We start from the raw sequence: 23,544 nt of genomic DNA on the forward strand, positions 1-23,544 counted from the left end.
ACAATTAAAACTGGATTTGAAGGATACTAGTCAAAAGTAAAGCACAGCTTCAGTTTGCCTTGTTGTTGACCCTCTGTCCCGTGTCTGATTTTACAGGCTACGCTATGCTCTATGAAAGGCTGCATGAGAGCACTTGTGGCCCAACTAAAATCTGAAAGTGAGGACTTACAGCAGGTACTACTTAGAATGCCACATTTTTTTTTTGACATTAGTGCATTAATACTCCGCGTAGATTAAATTAAGCAGTGACTCGATATTTGGCAGCTCATGTTTAAACTGTTGTTATGTTAACACCAAAAGAGAGGAAAATAATTATATTGTAGGAATTCCTTTTGGCACCTTACTAGCATTTAGGAAGAATTTCTTTTTTGAAAGATTCCTACTCTTTACTATTAAGAATAAGAAAGCAACTAGTATAAATAATTTTATTTACAAATTATTCTAAAATTGATTTATTTGCAGGTTATTGCAAGTGTTTTGAGGAATTTATCTTGGAGAGCAGATGTAAATAGTAAAAAGACATTGCGTGAAGTTGGAAGTGTGAAAGCATTGATGGAATGTGCTTTGGAAGTGAAAAAGGTACCTTTGAAAACATTAAGTCTTGCAGTATGGATTTCATCCTTGGATACTTTTTTGCTGCTCTCTCCCACCCCTGAGACTCATTAATTTCTGACCTGCTTATCTCACCAATCCCCCTAGTCTCAGACACCTCCAAATTTGTAAAGTATTAAGATGGAAAAGATTGTACAAGGTGGCCTAGTTTAAGTAAGTTTTTCAGACTCAGCACTGTTGGCATCTTGGACAAGGTAATTCTTTGTTTGTGGGGACTGATCTGTGCCTTGGATGTTGGTCTTTTGCCTGCGAGATGACAGCACACCCTCCCCTCAGTCATGACAATCAGAAATGTCTCCAGATATTACCAGCTGTCCCTTGTGAGGGAAGAACAGAATCACTCCTCCTTGAGAGTCACTGGTGTAAGTGTTACCTCTGTGCTGTCCAAATCTCAATCCCACAAAGTCCTCAAATTTTGATAGTAACCTTATCAAGAGGTAATCAAACCTAAAGGTGAGGAATCCCTCACATAATAATTTGTTTACGAAAGGAAACTATCTCCAGGTGGGATATCTACTTCAGAAGCTAAGCTAATTTTTCTTTTTAAAACTGAAATTTGAGAAGGACTGAGCAAGTCTTTTTAGCTAATCTGGGCTTCCTTTCACACAGCCAGTCCCCTTGGATTCACAGCCTACATTTTTCTCTTCAAAATTTCCTTTCCAGAGAAGGCAGAGTTGTGGGAGGGGGGGTTGGTTTATGTATTTTTTTCTAAATTACATTGTTTTACACTTAGAAAACCTAAGATCAGCTGAAAAATTATTAGAAATATTTCTTATTAGAAATAAGAGTATTCAACTAAATAACTGGTTATAAAGATAATATTCAGAAGTGGTCAAAAGGTATAAAATTCCAGTATAAGATAAATAAATACTAGGGATATAATACAGTGTGATAAACATAATTAACACTGCTTTATTATTATATATGAAAGTTGTTAAGAGAGTAAATCCTAAGAGTTTCTCATCACAAGGAAAAAATATTTTTTTCTATTTCTCTAGTTTCGTATGTATATGAAATGATAGATGTTCACTAAACTTATTGTGATAATCATTTCATGATGTAAGTCAAATCATTATGCTGTACACTGTAAAACTTACACAATGTTATATGTCAACTGCATCTCAAAACTGGAAAAAGAAAGGTAATATTCAAATATACTTAGGGTATGCATAAAGGTACCTTTAAAACACTACCGAATCAGCAGAACACTTGTACTGACACTGCAGAGAAGAATGGCCAGTGGAGTACTATTTGGCCATAAAAAAGAATGAACTACTGGCCCATGCAGTAATCTGTAATGACAGAACACAGATCATTAGTGTGGAGTTAGGGGTGGATTACAAGGGGGTACAAGGAACTTTGTGGGGATGATATAAATGTTAGATTGAGTGATGGTTTCTTGGATATACATATACATCAAAAGTGATCAGATTGCATGCTTGAAATATGTGCAGTTTATGGTTCTCTAACTATACCTTAACAAAATTATACCAAAAAATTAGTGCCATGCACACTTTTAAGATTCCTCTCTAATCAACCCTGTGTATTTTCAGAAAGATTTATTTGTATGTATTATGGGAACTTGTACTACTGCTGAGTAGTTCATTACTATCTCTCAGGGACTTCAGAGATCTACATACAAACTAAATGCTACAAACCAAGAAAGTTAAATTAAAAGACACATAAAAGAAGACTGTAATAAGAGGAAAGACATACCCTTTTCTTGTAAAGGAAGAGTAGTAGTTTAAAGATCATTTCTCTCTAAATTCATCTATAAATTTTTAAGGCAAGCCCAATCTTGGAAAAACTAGCCCATCAGAAATTTATAATACCCATTTCTGGTTTGGGCCTGCTTCTGGTTAGCATTATTAGAATTTATTTTTCCCTTTTTCTACATTCAGTGCAACAGGCATTATGAACATTCTCTTTCTCTTTTTAATTCATTATCTCTTCCTTCTCAGCTTCATTTACTACTGATGATTGAGAGAATCAGAACTGCCTTCTATGATCCCCGTGTACTGCATCATTTTACCATCATTCACTGGCTTTGTCTTCTGCACAGCAGAACCTTTCCTTCACCTGCACTCTGCCCTTAAGTGTTGCTGTTTACTCGGAGTTGTTAGTCCCTTACTTTTTGTCTTCTGTATCTTCTCTCCTGGATGTAGAGAAGGAGGCTTTTTATGTTTCAGCTTATCTATAAAAACCTGGTATTTTGAAAATAAAAAAAAAGTCCTCTGTTGCTTTTTTAACTTCTGCTGTATTTCTCTTTTTCTTGTAACATCCAAAACCCTGAGCAGGTAGTCACTTGCTGCATTTTTTAACTGGCCATACCTTTTTTGGGCCCTTCTACTTTGCTTGTAACAAAATCCATCTTCATAGATTAACTAGTGTTTTTTCTTTTCTACCTACATCTATATTTGATATTTTTTGATCATGTACCTTATTGAATTTCTTCCCTTTGTTTTTACTACCTGTACTTCTCCAACTTGTAATTGTTTCTTCTTCTCTAACTGTAAAGCTGCTTTGAAACAAAGCCCTTGGCGCTCTATATGTAGTCTCAGAGCAAATTGTTTTCCTGCTTTCAACCCTCACCTCTAGGTCAGTTGTCAGTTTAGCTCACTCCTCTAAACTCTTGCCATTTTTTCTGTTCTCAGGACACTCTGTCCCACCTTTACCTCAGTCAGAATGTGATTAAAGTTGATTGATGAAAGCATTTCTTCCCTGACTCCTGATAAATAGTACCTAAACCTGCTCCCACATTGTTTTTTTTCGTTTGATTTCCTGATGAAGATATTCCAGTGGCTATCTCCTTTTGGGTTAGGCCCAAAATGTGTGCCATGACATTCAGGGCCTTCTTTTACCTCTCTGACCTTACTTCTCACAGTGCCCCAGCATGGACTTTGATCTCCTCTGTGTCTTCTCTCTGTTCTTTGGGCCTCCCTTGCTTATTCCCAGTTCCATGCCTTTCTTCATTCTGCTTCCCCTGCCTTCTATCTTAGTGTACAGGTCTTTTCTACAGAGCTGCTCTCCTCCGTGAAATATTTTATTTATTTGATTAAATTTGGGCAGCAGTAAGCTTTCCTTTTGAGTCTTTGCTTCATGTATGGTTTTGCATCCTTTTTTCCCCCACAGTAAATAAGCACTTTCAAAGCAAGTATAAGTTCGCTATGTTTGTATCCTCTGGAGTGCCTCAAATTGTGATAGGCACAGAGCAGATTTGTAATGAATGTTGATTTGTTCCTTGATCGATTTGTAGTAAGAAGAAAGACTGCCATCAGGATTATGGCAAGTTTTGACCAGATATCCTTAACTGTGTACTCAGAGTGCTTCTATGGCAATTATAATTTGACATTTTACTATGATACTGTGTACCAGGGAGTTCTGGTTTTTGTAATTACTTTGTTTCTGTTGGAGCTTTAAAAAGTTAAAGTTTTTCCATTATGCTTTCTTTTTAATGTTATATTGTTACTTTTGAATCAACCACATATAAATATGTGTGGTTTTATACAAACAGAATATTATACATACTTCTCTGCACCTGCTCTTTTCATTTAATAATACATCTCAGATGTCTTTCCATATCAGCATATAGAGGGTTTTTTCTTAGTGTGTTTTCCCCTGAAAAATGTTATCTTTTCAGAATACGCATCAGTTCTGTTTCATATTCTAATGTAAGCTCTTGTAAGATATGTGTACACTTTCTAAACACTTACAGTACGGTTAATAAAGGTCATTAGTTTAATACTGCATTCTGCTTTTTTCATGGGGATATCACTGACTTAAGTTCCATTTGGTATTTTATGAAGTTTTTCAAAATGAAGAGTTTCTAATACTTTACCGGTGAGGGATGGGCAGCAAGGGAGATCTTAAAAAATAATAATAAGATAACTTACTCAAGAGAAGTATGTAAACAGAGAAGTTATAAGAGGGAAATTCCAACTCTAATTAGATGACACATATTCTACTTCTTAATAGGAATCAACCCTCAAAAGCGTATTGAGTGCCTTATGGAATTTGTCAGCACATTGCACTGAGAATAAAGCTGATATATGTGCCGTAGATGGCGCACTTGCATTTTTGGTTGGCACTCTCACTTACCGGAGCCAGACAAATACCCTAGCCATTATTGAAAGTGGAGGTGGGATATTACGGAATGTGTCCAGCTTGATAGCTACAAATGAAGACCACAGGTAAATACAGAGTTCTGTATTACTTTTAAATGAATTTGTAAAATTCATGCCCTCAGAGAGACTCACTATAAGCAGTGTTTTGTGTAATTATTCAAGTTCTAAGTCAAATTACATTTATTACAGTGAAAAATGTAACTATTCTAATTTATTAATTAATATATTCTAATGAAAGTTCAAGGTATTGTAAAGATGTCTAAAAATAAACAGATGGTACTTGAAAGGTATAACCCATGTGTAGAGGGGAAAAAAAAGTCATAAATATTACAGAGAACAAAATCCCTTCCTGTATGTTAGTATGGCTTAAAGGAATATAAGGCTTATAAAAAACAAAAACCTATGGGTATGATCCAGAGAGTACATGGTTCACATTTTTCTAGTGACCTCATAGCATCAGTAATTCATCCCATCTTACAGAGCTGTGAAATCTGAGAGAGCACCTCAGATGCAGGGCACACGTTTTTCAGAACTTGGGCTCTGTATTATCGCAACAAAAATATGGGGGCCTTTCACAGCATTTTAAAAAATTTTATCCTGTATTGTTCCTCTCTCATTTTCAAAAAGACCATGAGGTAATTTTAGTAAAAGGGCTTGTAAGAATGTAAACACCTTTTTCTTTAAGTTTTTGATGCACAAACTACAAGCCTTATACCCCTTTCAGCTACTCAGAGAAGACTTCTTAAACTCAGTAAGCACGCAGGTGTCTTCTGGGCTGCTGAGAAAGCCACCATGTTAAAGTTCATTGCACTCTTGCCAATCAGTTTTAAAGCCCACCAGGGCTGAATCTGCTGTCGTTACACTTCAGTTTACCATGCACTAAACAAGCCATAACTCTCTCAGACCCTAACATTCATTATGCTGATTCTTAACTCTTGTTTTTAGGGTTACCTTCAAATGTTTTGAAAACTTTTTTTCACTTTATTTTTTTTAACTTTTTTTTTATTGAGCTATAGCCACTTTACAATGTTGTGTCAAATTCCAGTGTAGAGCACAATTTTTCACTTATACATGAACATACATACATCTGTTGTCAAGGGACAGGCTGGGATTTCAAAATGTAGAATAGAAAAACAAGATTGTACTGTGTAGCACAGGGGAAAATATACAGGATCTTGTGGTGGCTCACAGCACTTTATTTTTTAAAATAACTACACACACAATTTGCCAGAGAACAGTTGTAAAGGGGAATGGCAGCATTACAAAAATCAAGTCAGAGACAGAGAGATTATCTGAAAAGTCAATTTGCTGACGTCGCAGCTGACAGTCCTTCCCGACTATGTAAAGATCTATTGATTGATTCTTCTGTCTACCTCTTCTAAGAGGTCTCAATTTAATCTATGGATGGGTGTCATGTTCCCATTCACAGATTAAATTACCACAGAGTCCCTGTTCAGCATAAAATTTCGTAATATATGTATAGTCTTTAAACTGAGATAATCTGTCACTGAGTAAATAAAGTAAATATATCTGCTCAAGAAAAAATTTTAAAAGCTCTTTGGTCAGAATAGGAAATGCAAAATAGATTAAAATTAACACTTTTACTTCTTTTAGTCAAACAAATGAGTACTTTAAAACAGTAAACACTAAATGAACTAAGAGCAAAAGGAGCTATGCAGAACTTGAAATGTATAGTATAAGTTGGCATAATTTTTTTTTGTTTTTCATTTTTCAGTTTTATTAAGTAGAATTGTTACAATTTACACATATACAATATATTGCATGTAAATACATATATACAATATACTGCACTTTTTAAAATTTACATATATGTATTGTTCATTGTTTCTGAGAACGTTTAGAGCTTTAGCTTTTTAAACTTACATAGTTATCAAAGGAATAAAGCCAATCACAAAATAAGACTTAATTCAAAAAGATACATACACTCTGCAATTAATAGCAACATTATTTATAATTGTAATTTGGCATAATTTTACTTTGCCTGTTGTTAATAGGTTTTAGTAATTATCTTTAGACTTAAATTTGTTTTCTGTCCCTTTATTTGTTGTTACTTCAAACAGATTTTTACCTTACTTTTGTGATCTCTTATTTTTATTTCAGGCAAATCCTAAGAGAGAACAATTGCTTACAAACCTTATTACAACACTTGAAATCTCACAGCCTGACAATAGTCAGTAATGCATGTGGAACCTTGTGGAATCTCTCAGCAAGAAATCCTAAAGACCAGGAAGCGTTATGGGACATGGGGGCAGTCAGCATGCTCAAGAACCTCATTCATTCCAAGCACAAAATGATTGCTATGGGAAGTGCCGCAGCTTTAAGGAATCTCATGGCAAACAGGCCTGCAAAGTATAAGGATGCCAATATCATGTCTCCTGGCTCAAGCTTGCCTTCTCTTCATGTCAGGAAACAAAAAGCCCTAGAAGCAGAATTAGATGCTCAGCACTTATCAGAAACCTTTGACAATATTGACAATTTAAGTCCCAAGGCATCTCATCGTAGTAAACAAAGACACAAGCAGAGTCTCTATGGGGACTACGTTTTTGACACCAATCGACATGATGATAATAGGTCAGACAACTTTAATGCTGGGAACATGACTGTCCTGTCACCATACTTAAATACCACAGTGTTGCCCAGCTCCTCTTCATCAAGGGGAAGTTTAGATAGTTCTCGTTCTGAGAAAGATAGAAGTTTGGAGAGAGAACGAGGTATTGGCCTCGGCAGCTACCACCCAGCAACAGAAAATCCAGGAACCTCGTCAAAGCGAGGTTTGCAGATTTCCACCACTGCAGCTCAGATTGCCAAAGTCATGGAAGAAGTATCAGCCATTCATACCTCCCAGGAAGATAGAAGTTCTGGGTCTACCACCGAATTACACTGTGGGACAGATGAGAGGAATGCACTGAGAAGAAGCTCTACTGCCCACGCACATGCAAACACTTACAACTTCACCAAGTCAGAAAATTCAAACAGGACATGTCCAATGCCGTATGCCAAAGTAGAATATAAGAGGTCTTCAAATGACAGTTTAAATAGTGTCAGTAGTAGTGATGGTTATGGTAAACGAGGTCAGATGAAACCTTCAATTGAATCCTATTCTGAAGATGATGAAAGTAAGTTTTGCAGCTATGGTCAATATCCAGCTGACCTAGCCCATAAAATACATAGTGCAAATCATATGGATGATAATGATGGAGAACTAGATACGCCAATAAATTATAGTCTTAAGTATTCAGATGAACAGTTGAACTCTGGAAGGCAGAGTCCCTCACAGAATGAAAGATGGGCAAGACCCAAACATATAATAGAAGATGAAATAAAGCAAAATGAGCAAAGACAATCAAGGAGTCAAAGCACAACTTATCCTGTATATCCAGAGAGCACTGATGATAAACACCTCAAGTTCCAGCCACATTATGGACAGCAAGAATGTGTTTCCCCATATCGGTCCAGAGCAGCCAATGGTTCAGAAACAAATCGAGTAGGTTCCAATCATGGAATTAATCAAAATGTCAACCAGTCTTTGTGCCAGGAAGATGACTATGAAGATGATAAGCCAACCAACTATAGTGAACGTTACTCTGAGGAAGAGCAGCATGAGGAGGAAGAGAGACCAACCAATTACAGCATCAAATATAATGAAGAAAAACATCATGTGGATCAACCTATTGATTATAGTTTAAAATATGCCACAGACATTCCTTCTTCACAGAAACCAGCATTTTCATTCTCAAAGAATTCATCTGGACAGAGCACCAAGACTGAACACATCTCTTCGAGCAGTGAGAATACATCCACACCTTCATCTAACGCCAAGAGGCAGAACCAGCTCCATCCAAGTTCAGCCCAGAGCAGAAGTGGTCAGACCCAAAAAGCCACGTCCTCCTCTTGCAAAGTTCCCTCTATCAACCAAGAAACAATACAAACGTACTGTGTTGAAGATACCCCAATTTGTTTTTCACGATGTAGTTCATTATCATCTTTGTCATCAGCTGAAGATGAAATCGGGTGTGATCAGACAACACAGGAAACAGATTCTGCTAATACTCTACAAATAGCAGAAATAAAGGAAAACAGTGGAACTAGATCAGCTGAAGATTCTGTGAGTGAAGTTCCAACAGCGTCACAGCACATTAGAACCAAATCCAGCAGACTCCAGGCTTCTGGTTTATCTTCAGAATCAACCAGGCACAAAGCTGTTGAATTTTCTTCAGGGGCCAAATCTCCATCAAAGAGTGGTGCTCAGACACCTAAAAGTCCACCGGAGCACTACGTTCAGGAGACTCCACTCATGTTTAGCAGATGTACGTCTGTCAGTTCACTTGATAGTTTTGAGAGTCGTTCGATTGCCAGCTCTGTTCAGAGTGAACCCTGCAGTGGAATGGTGAGTGGCATTATAAGCCCCAGTGACCTTCCAGATAGCCCTGGACAAACCATGCCACCCAGCAGAAGTAAAACCCCTCCTCCCCCTCCCCCTCCAACAGTTCAAACTAAGCAAGAAGTACCTAAAAATAAGGCACCTAGCACTGAAAAGAGAGAAGGTGGACCTAAGCAAGCCGCTGTAAATGCTGCAGTGCAGCGGGTCCAGGTTCTTCCAGATGCTGATACTTTGTTACATTTTGCAACAGAAAGTACTCCAGATGGATTTTCTTGTTCATCTAGCCTGAGTGCTCTGAGCCTCGATGAGCCATTTATTCAGAAAGATGTGGAATTAAGAATCATGCCTCCAGTTCAGGAAAATGACAATGGGAATGAAACAGAAAATGAGCAGCCTGAAGAATCAAATGAAAACCAGGAAAAAGAGGCAGAAAAACCCACTGATTCTGAAAAAGATCTATTAGATGATTCAGATGACGATGATATTGAAATACTAGAAGAGTGCATTATTTCTGCCATGCCGACAAAATCTTCACACAAAGCCAAAAAGCCAGCCCAGACTGCTTCAAAATTACCTCCCCCAGTGGCACGGAAACCAAGTCAGCTGCCTGTGTACAAACTTCTGCCATCACAGAACAGGTTACAAGCACAAAAGCATGTTAGCTTTACACCAGGAGATGATATGCCACGGGTGTACTGTGTAGAAGGGACTCCGATAAACTTCTCCACAGCTACATCTCTGAGTGATCTAACAATAGAATCCCCTCCAAATGAGTTAGCTGCTGGAGAAGGGGTTAGAGCAGGGGCACAGTCGGGTGAATTTGAAAAACGAGATACCATTCCTACAGAAGGCAGAAGTACAGATGAGGCTCAGAGAGGGAAAGCCTCATCTGTAGCTGTACCTGAACTGGATGATAATAAAACAGAAGAAGGTGACATTCTTGCAGAATGCATTAATTCTGCTATGCCCAAGGGGAAAAGTCACAAGCCTTTCCGTGTGAAAAAAATAATGGACCAGGTCCAACAAGCATCTATGTCTTCATCCGGAACTAACAAAAATCAATTAGATGGTAAGAAAAAGAAACCTACTTCACCAGTAAAACCTATGCCACAAAATACTGAATACAGGACACGTGTAAGGAAAAGTACAGACTCAAAAAATAATTTAAATGCTGAAAGAACTTTCTCAGACAACAAAGATTCAAAGAAACAGAACTCGAAAAATAATTCCAAGGACTTCAATGATAAGCTACCAAATAATGAAGATAGAGTCAGAGGAAGTTTTACTTTTGATTCACCACATCATTACACACCTATTGAAGGCACTCCGTACTGTTTTTCACGAAATGATTCCTTGAGTTCTCTAGATTTTGATGATGATGATGTTGACCTTTCCAGGGAAAAGGCTGAATTAAGAAAAGAGAAAGAAAACAAGGAATCAGAAGCTAAAGTTACCAGCCACACAGAACTAACCTCAAACCAACAGTCAGCTAGTAAGACACAAGCTGTTACAAAACATCCAATAAATCGAGGTCAGTCTAAACCCGTCCTGCAGAAGCAATCTACGTTTCCCCAGTCCTCCAAAGATATACCAGACAGAGGGGCAGCAACTGATGAGAAACTACAGAATTTTGCTATTGAAAATACTCCAGTTTGCTTTTCTCGAAATTCCTCTCTGAGTTCTCTGAGTGACATTGATCAAGAAAACAACAACAACAAGGAGAATGAACCTATCAAAGAGACAGAGCCCCCTGACTCACAGGGAGAACCAAGTAAACCCCAGGCATCAGGTTATGCTCCTAAATCATTTCACGTCGAAGATACCCCTGTTTGTTTCTCAAGAAACAGTTCTCTCAGTTCTCTGAGTATTGATTCTGAAGATGACCTGTTGCAGGAATGTATAAGTTCTGCAATGCCAAAAAAGAAAAAGCCTTCAAGACTCAAAGGTGATAATGAAAAGCAGAGTCCCAGAAATGTGGGTGGCATATTAGCAGAAAATTTGACACTTGATTTGAAAGATATACAGAGACCAGATTCAGAACATGGTTTATCCCCTGATTCAGAAAATTTTGATTGGAAAGCTATTCAGGAAGGTGCAAATTCCATAGTAAGTAGTTTACATCAAGCTGCTGCTGCTGCGTGTTTATCCAGACAAGCTTCGTCTGATTCAGATTCCATCCTTTCACTGAAATCAGGAATCTCTCTGGGATCACCATTTCATCTTACACCTGATCAAGAAGAAAAACCCTTTACAAGTAATAAAGGCCCACGAATTCTAAAACCTGGGGAGAAAAGTACATTGGAAACTAAAAAGATCGAATCTGAAAATAAAGGGATAAAAGGAGGGAAAAAAGTTTATAAAAGTTTGATTACTGGCAAAGTTCGATCTAATTCAGAAGTTTCAAGCCAAATGAAGCAGCCCCTTCAAACAAACATGCCTTCAATCTCTCGAGGTAGGACAATGATTCATATTCCAGGAGTCCGGAATAGCTCTTCAAGTACAAGTCCGGTTTCCAAAAAAGGCCCATCCCTTAAGACTCCAGCCTCCAAAAGCCCTAGTGAAGGTCAGGCGGCTACCACTTCTCCCAGAGGAGCCAAGCCGTCAGTCAAGTCAGAATTAAGCCCTGTTACCAGGCAGACGTCCCAAACAGCTGGGTCAAATAAAGGGCCTTCTCGATCAGGATCCAGAGATTCCACTCCTTCCAGACCCAACCAGCAGCCGCTAAGCAGACCTATCCAGTCTCCAGGGCGAAACTCAATTTCTCCTGGTAGAAATGGAATAAGTCCCCCTAACAAGTTATCCCAGCTACCACGGACGTCATCCCCCAGCACTGCTTCAACTAAGTCCTCGGGTTCTGGGAAAATGTCTTACACATCCCCAGGCAGACAGATGAGCCAGACAAACCTTACTAAACAAACGGGTTTATCCAAGAATGGCAGTAGTATCCCAAGAAGTGAGTCTGCCTCCAAAGGGCTAAATCAAATGAGTAGCAGCAACGGATCCAATAAAAAGGTAGAACTTTCCAGAATGTCTTCAACTAAATCAAGTGGAAGTGAGTCTGACAGGTCAGAGAGACCTGTATTAGTACGCCAGTCAACTTTCATCAAAGAAGCGCCAAGCCCGACCTTAAGGAGAAAATTGGAGGAATCTGCTTCATTTGAATCCCTTTCTCCATCTTCTAGACCAGATTCTCCCACTAGGTCCCAGGCACAGACTCCAGTTTTAAGTCCTTCTCTTCCTGATATGTCTCTGTCTACACACTCATCTGTTCAGGCTGGTGGGTGGCGAAAACTCCCACCTAATCTCAGCCCCACCATAGAGTATAATGACGGAAGACCTGTAAAGCGCCATGACATAGCCCGCTCCCATTCTGAAAGTCCTTCCAGACTTCCCATTAACAGGTCAGGAACCTGGAAACGTGAGCACAGCAAACACTCATCCTCCCTTCCTCGAGTGAGCACTTGGAGAAGAACTGGAAGTTCATCCTCAATTCTTTCTGCTTCATCAGAATCCAGTGAAAAAGCAAAAAGTGAAGATGAAAAACATGTGAACTCGATTTCAGGAACCAAACAAACTAAAGAAAGCCAAGTATCCACGAAAGGAACATGGAGAAAAATAAAAGAAAGTGAAATTCCTCCCACAAGCAGTTCTCAGACCACTTCCTTGGGTGCTGCAAATGGTGCTGAATCAAAGGCTCTCATTTATCAAATGGCGCCTGCTGTTTCTAAGACAGAGGATGTTTGGGTGAGAATTGAGGACTGTCCCATTAACAACCCTAGATCTGGAAGATCTCCAACGGGAAATACTCCCCCAGTGATTGATACTGTTTTGGAAAAGGGAAACCCAAACACTAAAGATTCAAAAGATAATCAGGGAAAACAAAATGTGAGTAACGGTAGTGCTCCCGCGCGCACCGTGGGTTTGGAAAACCGCCTGAACTCCTTTATTCAGGTAGATGCCCCAGACCAAAAAGGAACTGAGACGAAATTGGGACAAAGTAATGTCCCTGCATCAGAGACCAATGAAAGTTCTCTCACTGAGCGCACCCCGTTTAGTTCTAGCAGCTCAAGCAAGCACAGTTCGCCAAGTGGGACTGTTGCTGCCAGAGTGACTCCTTTTAATTACAACCCAAGCCCTAGGAAAAGCAGCGCAGATAGCACTTCAGCCCGACCATCTCAGATCCCGACGCCAGTGAATAACAACACAAAGAAACGAGATTCAAAAGCTGACAACACAGAATCCAGTGGAACTCAAAGTCCCAAACGCCATTCCGGGTCTTACCTTGTGACGTCCGTTTAAACAGAGCTGGAATAATGAAACTAAGAATGTGTTATGTGTTAATTACAACTGCTATGTAGAAATTTTGTTTCAAATGAAACTTTAAAAGACTGAAAATTTTGTAAATAGGTTTGATTCTTGTTAGAGGGTTTTTGTTCTGGAAGCCATATTTGATAGTATACTTTGTCTTCACTGGTCATATTTTGGGAGGCACTCTTGATAGTTAGGAAGAAAATGGTAAAGCCAAGTATATTTGTACAGTATGTTTTACATGTATTTAAGTAGCATCCCATCCCATCATCCTTTAATTATTGCTTGTCTTAAAATAATTAACACTACAGATAGAAGATATGATATATTGCTGTTATCAATCATTTCTAGATTATAAACTGACTAAACTTACATCAGGGAGAAATTGGTATTTATGCAAAAAAAATTCTGTTTTAGTCCTTGTGAGTCCATCTAACATCATAATTAATCATGTGGCTGTGAACTTCACAGTAAAATGGTTCCCGATGAACAAGTTTACCTAGCCTGCTTTGCTTTACTGCATGAATGAAGCCGATGGTTCAATTTCAGAAGTAATGATTAACAGTTCTGTGGTCACATGATGTGCATATAGATAGCTATAGTGTAACAATTACACTATTTTGTGCTCAAAACAAAACAAAAAAATCTGTGTTACTGTAAAACATTGAACGAAACTATTTTACCTGAACTAGATTTTATCTGAAAGTAGGTAGAATTTTTGCTATGCTGTAACTTGTTGTATATTCTGGTATTTGAGGTGAGATGGCTGCTCTTTTATTAATGAGACATGAATCGTGTCTCACAGAAACTAAATGAACATTTCAGAATAAATTATTGCTGTATGTAAACTGTTACCGAAATTGGTATTTGTTTGAAGGGTCTTATTTCACATTTGTACTAGTAATTGTCAAAAGGGCCTCTTTTAAAAGCTTAAATTTTTTTCTTTAAATTCTATGCATTAAGAGTAAAATTCCTCTTACTGTAATAAAAATGATTGAAGCTGACTGTTGGCATTTAACCATTCCATGCAGTGGCACTTAACCTTTCCTGAAATTTATTTTTTTTATATGTGATTAGCACTTCCTGATGTTTAGTATTTTTCCACTTACTTTTTTTTTTCTTACTCCACTGGAGTTGATTTTAAGAATTCATATTATAGCAATGTGAACTGCCTAGCACAGGGCTGGGCATTGAACATAACAGGCCCACGTAGAATATTTCTTTTTTCTTAATAGAATTCTATACCTGAGAAATTAATTGTTCTTAGGTATAAGTAGTCTCTTCCAAACCTGTCTTGGAAGGTAACTGTCTTGTCCCTTTATCTTCTCCCTCTTGCTACTGGATCTGGAATGAACACCTTTTATCACTGTATATGTTACAGCAAATTCCAGCAGTCAAGTATAATCAGCACTTTGCCATGCTCAGAAAATGCATATCACATTGGAACTTCAGAGGTAGATTTAACACTATTAGGATATTCAAAAGACTATTTAAAAACATTTGCCTGTTAAGGAAAGCTTTGTTTCTGGTGGGTAGACTTGTCGGGTGTGTGTTCCAAGTGCACCTTCCTCACAGCAGGGAGAAAATCCTTCATGAAGGAAGATAAACTGATAGACTTATTAAAAAATGTAATTTAATATATCTTCCCAGAATTTGTTCTAATTGATTAGAGAGTAAGGATGATGATAAATGCTCACATAGTTGTTGAATAAATGAAAATGTATTTTTAACAATAAAATTCATGCACTCTGCATTTGGGGAAGGGAAAAGATATTTAGATATGGTGGGATGCTGGGAAAAGGGGGTGAGAAGGAGTTAGCACATCTACCTGGTGTCCTTGGAATCACATTATGTAGTTAATTATCTATCACTTACCTGTGTTTATCATTTACAACTAATGACTTTTTTTTACGCTAAAAATGCCAGTAAATAAGTGCTATGACTTGAAGTAAGGCATTTGACTCCAAAGCCCATACTCTTTCTACTGGACCACTTTGCAAACATCTGAATTACTGATCTTTGGAATGTATCTACATTTAAATTTCTTATCAAATTTTATCTGAAGGAAAGTTTGCAAGAATACTAATTTTTTCTGTTTCTCTCAAAGGCTGCCTTATCCAATAGGGATACATGGATATGGGTCTTACCTTTCCCCTTCCTTTAGTCCTGATTTTCTGTTTTTCTGAATTACTGCATACCAGTTTTTATAAACCACTTCAGATACTTTTATGGGAAGAGATGGAGTGTAAGTCAATTCGAATAAAATTGCCTTTCTCAAGGAAGGAAAAAAACCATTATCAATGCTGACAATGAAGAAAGGGTGCCTTCCATATGCCAGAGAACTCAGGAATTCCTGTAGAGGACACCTACCCGGAGAAGGTGCATTCAGTCTGTTGCCACTGAGAGAAAAGTTGCTGTATAAGACCCTCTAGTTAGAGATAATGGCTCTGGGTCAGTAAGGGAGCAAATCTCATTTCTGCTTTTAGAAGTTCACAGGGTGCTGCCGTAACTGATAGCAGGCCAAATATTCCCAGTTTATGCTTGTTACAAGTGGCATACGGAGCCTAGTGCTGGGGATTAGTTGAGTTGCGATTCCTGTTAAGAGAAGTCAGGCAGAGCCCTATCAAGGCTTTGGACTGCAGCAAACCCAATCCTCTCCAAGGCAGTGGTTTTCAAACTAGAGTGCATTTGAATCACCAAAAATGCTTATTGAGGCACAACCCCATACTCTGATTCAGAGTGAGGCCCCAGGATTTGCAGTTCGAACAAGTTCTCAGGCCACCGCTGCTGCTGGTCTTGGAACCGTACTCTGAGAGCATCTGTCCTGCATGATGGTAAAGAAGCTCCTTGAGTGACTGCCTTCAGTTCTAGCCACTCCTCAGCCACTGGACTCAACAGCTGACAAAGTATACCAAAAAATAAACCCCCGTCTCCTTCAGGCATGAAAGATTTGAACATCGAGTTATACAATCTGACAGGGCCCATCTCAACTCTAAACAGCAGACAAATTTGCCAGCTATCAATGAACAGTTAATTCGAAAGACAACGACTGTATCTGTAGGACTGACTAATGTTCCCTTCAGAACAGTTGTTGAAAAGGCAGTAATTTCAGCAAATACCTAATTTGGATTTGCAATAAGATTAAAGACACCAAAAAAGGACAAAAGAGAACTCTGAAGTGAGGGCAGACTGATTTCAGATGAAAGGAAAATGTGCCTGATTTGTTAGTATACAGACAGCAAGCAATTAACTGTGGCAACTTGGTATTGGAGAATAAACTTTACAAGTTAACTTGCACCAAAAGGAAAGTTAATGAGAGGGAAATGATGAAATAAAAAAATAAACCCAAAAGGATCAAATTGCACCATACGGGCAAAAAAAATTTTCCCATGAACTACAGACTGTGTCACCACAAGGTTACTGAACTGAAGGGATACATCTTGCTGAAGAAGGGAGCCAGTTGCACTATATCTGAATTCATGTTATCACAGGGTTTCTTTGTATCTAAGATAGGAAAATAACAGTGCCAGAAATGCAAAAAGTAAGTTGCCAAGAGCTGCATATTTGAGTAGTCAGATCATGCAAACTTACCAAACAAAAATAATTTTCAAAAGTCATGGCTGAAATAGAGTATATAAATTATTTTCTAAATTTCTAATTCCTTCATATTATGCTGACTTTTAAATAGTACTTTGTAGTGTTGAAACCTATGGACTTTGACTCCTGTAAACACCAGGTCATTTTCCTGCCATTCTCCTAACTCTGTTCTGTGGTCTATAAAACTATATTCTGGTTTTTGTTAGACCAGTGATACTTCTTTCCACCTGTATGTTTTTTGTGTATTACATTGTTCTTGGTGCTAAATACACATTCTTCTGATATTCAGGATAACTCTTTATATTTGTGTCTATTTTCTTAAGTTATGACAATGTTACTTTTTTAATTAAAAATACTCAGTGTATACTAGTGAAGGTGACCATTGTATGTAAAGCAACATTAGTGAAAAATAACTATTGAGAACATTGTTAACATTACCTGCTCTACCTACACCACCTCTTGGAAACCAGACACTTAGCCTTACTGTTCGTCTCTGACCCACATACCTGGTCTTTTCTCCTGATCATGGCTGTTTGCACCAGAGGCAGATACCTGACCATCATTAACTGGCCAGTGACCAAAGACTTGTAAGTCTCGTCCTTAAAAAAACAACAACGACAACAAAAACCAATTTGAAAGGAGTCACAAAGGAAATTTCCGGTTGGTGATTGAGTGCTGGAACTGAAAGATTTTGTAGAGTTAAGACTGAGGTCACTGTGATTGGCATCGTGAAGCTAAAAGAGAAAGCCAGTTGGTACAGAGAGAAGGACCAGATATGGGAGGAAGGTATAGAAAGCAAGTGAGATAGCTGAGTTGGAAGCTCCTGGTGTTACCTCTGTCCCTGCCTTTTCTGGGACCTACTTCTCCTTTTCCTTGTGTTTAGGGCATTTGTGAACTTATAAACCCACTTTGTTCCTGAAGTAACTTGAAACTAACAGAAAACTGCATTTAGACACATCTTAGTGAGTTTTTTAAATCTCAGATACAGAGAAAGCTTTCTAAAAACATCTGTGGAAATAGGCTGCCTACCACACATACACAAAAAAAGTTGGCATCAGATTTCTTCTCTGCAATATTAAATGCCAAAAAAGGAAAAACAAAACAGTGGAACAATATACACAGCATTTGGAAGCGAATGGAATATTACCTAAGAATTCTGAAACCTGCCAAACTAGCATTTAATGTACCTGGAATACTTGTACCATTTGGGATTCTTACTATAATAGTTGTTAACAAGAAGACCTTTAAAAGACAAGACGTTCATTTAAGGTAGCTCACAAGAGCTGTATGAAGGCCAGAAAAATCAGTCCTGGAAACTATACAGCAGAAACAACACTCAAACTATACTGTGAAACTGCTTCAAGTAAAGACCCACTTGCTGCCCCCGAGCCCTTGGAACCCTCTGACGCCACCCTCACCATAAATTGAGGTTATATGCAGCGCTTGCTTCCTCACAGTGTTCACTTCTAGGATTGAAGTCTTGCTTGGGTGGACGTGATTGGCAGAAGCTGTGTCACGTGGAGCTGTGGAGTCCGGGAAAGCTCAGTTGTTTGATTTCTCCGTTGAGGAAGCTGGATTCCTAACACATGAGTTCTCCAAATCTACGAGGGGCATTTCAAAAGCACTAGGCAACCAGAATCCATGGCATGTCTCTACCGTAGTGTTCCCATTGCCCAAGCAATTAAAATGAAAGGAAAAGTATTAAGGAAACTGTGTGAACAATAAACCTTTAAACTTGAATAAACATGTAAATAATTGTGGTTAATCTGATAGTGAATCTCAGTGTGAATATCCATGTGACTCAAAACTGAAAAGATTAAATGCTTAACAGTTTTAGTAATCTTAAATTCCAGGTAATTCCAACCCAAACTGAAAAGAGTTACAAAGGAGAGAAGATAGAAAAGCATGGTAAATTCCTATCTTAAGTATAGAGTATCAAAAGATACTATTTTACTTTTAACTTGGAAAAACACAAATTCAATTTTTAAATTTAGTGGTAACCCCAATGTTAGAAAAATTTCCATCCAAATCATGAGTCAAAAGAGTACAAGAAATCAAAGAACAGGGAAAATGGGGGAGAGGGAGAATTAGCAACAAAGAAATATAAAATGACACAATAATACCAAATAATAAGTGGGCTAAACACATATAGTAAAATAACCACTCTCAAGTTGGAGTCAAGTAAAAAAATAAAATCCTCCAACTATAGGCCATTAATAAAAGACACACTTAAAATGATCCAGAATGGATAAAACTAAAAATATAACCACATTTGCCCAGGCATTGCAGAGGAAGAAGTAAAGGTAAATTTATGTCAGATAAAGTATAATTCTGGATAAAAGGCATCAAGCATAAAAAAGATGAACATCAGTTATGATTTTCTTTAGATGTCAAATAATATAACATCAAGCATATGAAACAAAATTACCAACATAAAGAAATACTGACAAAAACCATAGAACCAGTGAGACTGTCAGTATTTGACAAATGACTTGGTCTATACAAAACAAAAGGAGAGTTATTATTTAAAATCACAACTTCCTTCCAAAAAGGGTGGATCTTGTTAAGGAAAGGGAAGAGTCTCAAAAGGTCCTTTTCTTTAGCTGAGGACCTTGATGGGTTCGGGATCAGTAAAGCCAAAACTGGAGTTTGAGTGCGAGGAGGGTTAGAGCAAATATAGGTTTGCTTAAGAGAGGCAAGAACTTGACATTCTTGGGGTACCCGGGAATGGGGAGTTGAAGAGCATAGGTGGGGGGGACACAACAGGAAAGAGGAGTCAGTAAAAACCCTGGAGATGCAGCAGCTAAAATGATTTTAGAAACTGAGACATACACTACTTGAGCCAGAACCTAAGTTCTCTGCAAAACCTCTCTGTTTCAGTAGTAATATATTCACTTGTTTTTAATTTTCAGAATCTTTTTTTAAATAATTTCACGTATCTTCACCATCACCTTATCAATGATTATTTGATTTTAGTTGTAAGTTAGATGGAAGTGTTCACCATTGTTCACACTTCGGTTCTTTATGTTAATATAACTTGGCTTGGCTGGAGTATGCCCTTAAATCATCCCCCCCCCAGAAAAGCTAATATACTTTGTAAGTCCTCGCTTGTTTAAAATTGTTTTCTTTTGTCCTCACACAAAGCATAATTTGAGTCACAACTTTGGTCACAATTCTTTTTCATTAAGACTGTTAACTTCTAATGTTTACTGAGGCTAAGAAGTTCAAGTATGAGTCTGAGTTCTCTTCCATGATAGGTAAAAACAGCCGACCTTGATGTTTTTTCGGTTTTGTTTTTATCTTTGAAATAAAGCAATTTTACTGGCATAAGTCCAGCTGTGTGTCTTTTTTCCACAGCCCTGTCTTTTAATACTGAATCTCAATCTTGAGTCTTCAGCTCCGTAAATGTTCTCATGTTGTCTCTTTCCAGACTGACCATAATTACCAAAATGGCCCTTTCCTCAGACACCAGGCAGAATTTTGGTGGTGTCTAAGTGGGAACCACAAGGTCAGTTCTTGGTGTCCAGAGGTTGCACTCTGTTCCTCTAGAAATGGAAAGAACACCTGTCCTCTTTGGCATCAACATTTTCCCAGAAGAGTACCAAAGCAATACTGCTTGTGTTCAAGTGCCTTAAAGGATTTGTAATGAAACAGTTTCATTAAGAAATTTTACTTACATTCTTACCTCCCATCCCAAGATATAGATATGAATCCAACAGAGACTGGGTATGGAATGTAAACAAATCATACTCATAAACACCATGTTATGCTCTGAATTTTCTCCAACAGTGAAAGTTGTGTCATTAGATCAGGTGGGTGTTTCTGACTTTTAGTGATCCTAGGGCAAGTTCTCAGTCTTCAGTAGAAAGTGACTTCTGACACTATAGTAGATCATATTTCCAAAGATTACAAAATATACCACTTGCTTTTTTGCAGTATGAGTCTATTTCCCCTCCTCTGAATCTCAGCTGGCTCTATAACTGTTCTGACCAATAAAATATGGAGGAAGTTAGAAGACCAGGCATTAAAAAGGCCTGCCAACTTCCACTTTGTGAGCTGCAGGAAGCCAGCCACCATGTAAGAGGTCCTGAAACTACCATGCTGTGAGGAAGCTGTTAAAGAAAAAGCCATTCTGACACTTGTTAAAATGGTAAGGAAGACTTTATTTAGCCTTATTACTTAATAGGGATATTGCAACAGAGGAAAAAGATCAGTTCAAATCCAAATGCAGCAAAGATAGCCAGAAATTTATAACCAAAGAACAGAATGAGGAGGTCATCGGATAGAAAATTTACTAAGGGGATTCTCGATGGCCCTTAGACTCATGAGAAACTTGAGCAGGAGTTATTTCATTATTTATATCTGTATCCCTAGCTCCTCACAGAGGATCTGGCACATAGTAGCTTCACAAAATGTCCTTGTTGGATTTGTTAGAGGCCACCAAGTGATCGGTAGCACAGAAATTACCTAGTCCATCATTTCTTCCCCTTATCACTTTTTCTGTCAAAGCTCACAGGTCATCTTAGATTTCCAGCAGTCCCCCTGCTGCCCTTCCCACACATATAGTCCTCCCATCACCACCCTGTATCGAAAGGGGATGGAATCCGGGACCCCCACAGATGCCAGAATCTGTGGATGCTCAAGTCCCTTACGTAAAATGGTTTATGTAGTATTTGCACATAACTTACACACCTCCTCCCATATACTTTACTCATTTCTAGATCACTTATAACACCTAGTACAATGTAAATGCTATGTAAATAGTTATAAATACAATGTAAATGTTATATAAATAGTTGCCAGCATGCAGCAAATTCAAGTTTTTGTCTTTGGAACTTTTTGGAATTTTTTTCAAATATTTTTTTGTCATTGATTGGTTGAATCAGCAGCTGGAGAATCCTTGGATAGAGGGCCAACTATACATCACATCTCTTCCTTAATTTCTCTTCTGCTGCTGTCAGTTGTGACCCAGCTGTCTTAGCAAATTGTCCCTTGCCCACCTTGATCTTCTCTTTCCACCTTTGCGGCCTATCTACCAACCTAATGGCCTCAACCAAGGTTGATAGGCTGAATTTAGTGGCACATCTATATAAGGAAAAGGGAGACAGTTTGTTAAAAATTACATCTGAAAACAAGTGCCATCAACCTCTAAAGCCCTTTCATCAGCTCCACAAGTTACCACATCCAACTTCATTCTCCTTTAGTTTAACCTGCTTTTCCACAAGCATAAACATTTAAAAAGTTTGTATTCAGTTGTTTTTTTAAATTATATCAATGTGGTAACAAAATTGCTGCTGTCTCCTCCTTCCCCTTTTCTTTATATTTGCACAATATTTCAACAGTAGTTTAGAGCTAAACAGGCATTACAACAAAGAATGGCACTCAGAAATATCAGCTCCATCGTTAACTCCCTTACCGTGTATGTACCAGGAAATACAACCAATTTTAATATTGGTTTTTCTGTCTCCAATTATTTACATGGCCCTAAGAAAACAACTCCATGGTAAAATAAGCTACTGCATGTATTAAACCTCAGACTACCTTGTTCATTTCCCACTTTTTCCATATGTAAACATAAAATGTTGATTTCTGAAAGAAGTATTTGAATTTTCATGATGCAACTGAAGAATGAAAGCAAAGTCCTAAACTATGTATTTTAAAGTCTGGATTCATTTCATCCCTAAATATTTGGTTTGGTTTGGTCATTGCATGCAGCTCTTTTTACAGGAATCTTGTGCACTTGGGAAAGAAGACATTTATATACATCAGCACGAAACTAATATGGTACTAAGACACTAGTACAAGGAAGATTGAGAGGCAGGAATTGAGGGGATGGAGAAAAAGTCAAGGGCTTTCAGTCAGACCAGCTGGGTATCTATGCTCGGCCATCATTAGCATGAATGGGCAAAATTACCCAACCTCATTGAGACTCAAGCTTTTGGGGAGATTTCTGTTTTGTTTATTTTGTTTTTTCATCTGTATAAGAGAATATCTATTTTATCTTGCCCAGTTTTTTTGCAAAGCGTGGAATAAACAGTCCCTACGAAAACATGAATGAAGGTGTTGAAGAATGGAAGCCTCAAATAGTGCTTTGCAATTAACCCAAGGTATGTAAAAATACAGTGAATTTCAGGGTAGAAGTTTTTAAAGGTGTATAGTAAAATTTCTAACTAAAAGCACAGTGGCAGTAATTTTGCTAGCTCCACCACTATAAAAATTCATTTTTTGCCAAGTTGAAAGCAAGCTGCCCAGGATCGGTTATAGATTAAACATAGGCATTTCCTTGCCTACTCCAACAGCTTGCTCGGAACTCACAGCTTACCCGCGGTGCAGAGCCCTACTCTGTGGGTGAGAGAAGTCAGCACCATCCAAACTCGGTTCAGTGTGAAACTGGACGAGAAAGAGCCTTAGAAGAGTAATCCAACTTTAGAAATAGCGCATGCGCCCCGAAGGCTGGTTTGAGGAAGGGAAGGGAAGGGAAGGGTAGCGTTCGTGGATCCT

General features: G+C 38.2%; 1 protein-coding gene and 1 long non-coding RNA gene across 11 annotated transcripts in view; one reads left to right on the forward strand and one right to left on the reverse strand.

The window, feature by feature from the left end:
- The window catches only part of APC (APC regulator of WNT signaling pathway), a 124,430-nt gene extending 108,851 nt beyond the window's left edge, over positions 1-15,579 (forward strand). For all 8 annotated transcript variants that reach the window (XM_015238883.3, XM_031673168.2, XM_031673169.2 and 5 more), the window contains 4 exons: positions 97-174; positions 463-579; positions 4,588-4,802; positions 6,858-15,579. In XM_015238883.3, the coding sequence (XP_015094369.1) occupies positions 97-174; positions 463-579; positions 4,588-4,802; positions 6,858-13,437 (6,990 nt within the window). In that variant the 3' untranslated portion in view covers positions 13,438-15,579. The remainder of the gene's footprint in view (positions 1-96; positions 175-462; positions 580-4,587; positions 4,803-6,857) is intronic.
- Positions 1,797-23,527, reverse strand: LOC140695561 (uncharacterized). Of its 3 annotated transcripts, none has more exons than XR_012071219.1 (4): positions 23,366-23,527; positions 14,951-15,034; positions 10,451-10,543; positions 1,797-1,904 (listed from the first exon to the last, which is right to left on the reverse strand). It is a non-coding gene; the product is annotated as an uncharacterized lncRNA (long non-coding RNA). The 3 variants fall into 3 exon arrangements; XR_012071223.1 differs by lacking the exon at positions 1,797-1,904 and adding an exon at positions 9,080-9,131; XR_012071215.1 differs by lacking the exon at positions 10,451-10,543.
- Between the last annotated feature and the right edge of the window lie 17 nt (positions 23,528-23,544).

The sequence above is a fragment of the Vicugna pacos genome, chromosome 3 (genome assembly GCF_048564905.1).
Source record: "Vicugna pacos chromosome 3, VicPac4, whole genome shotgun sequence".
NCBI classification, from domain to species: Eukaryota; Metazoa; Chordata; class Mammalia; order Artiodactyla; family Camelidae; genus Vicugna; species Vicugna pacos.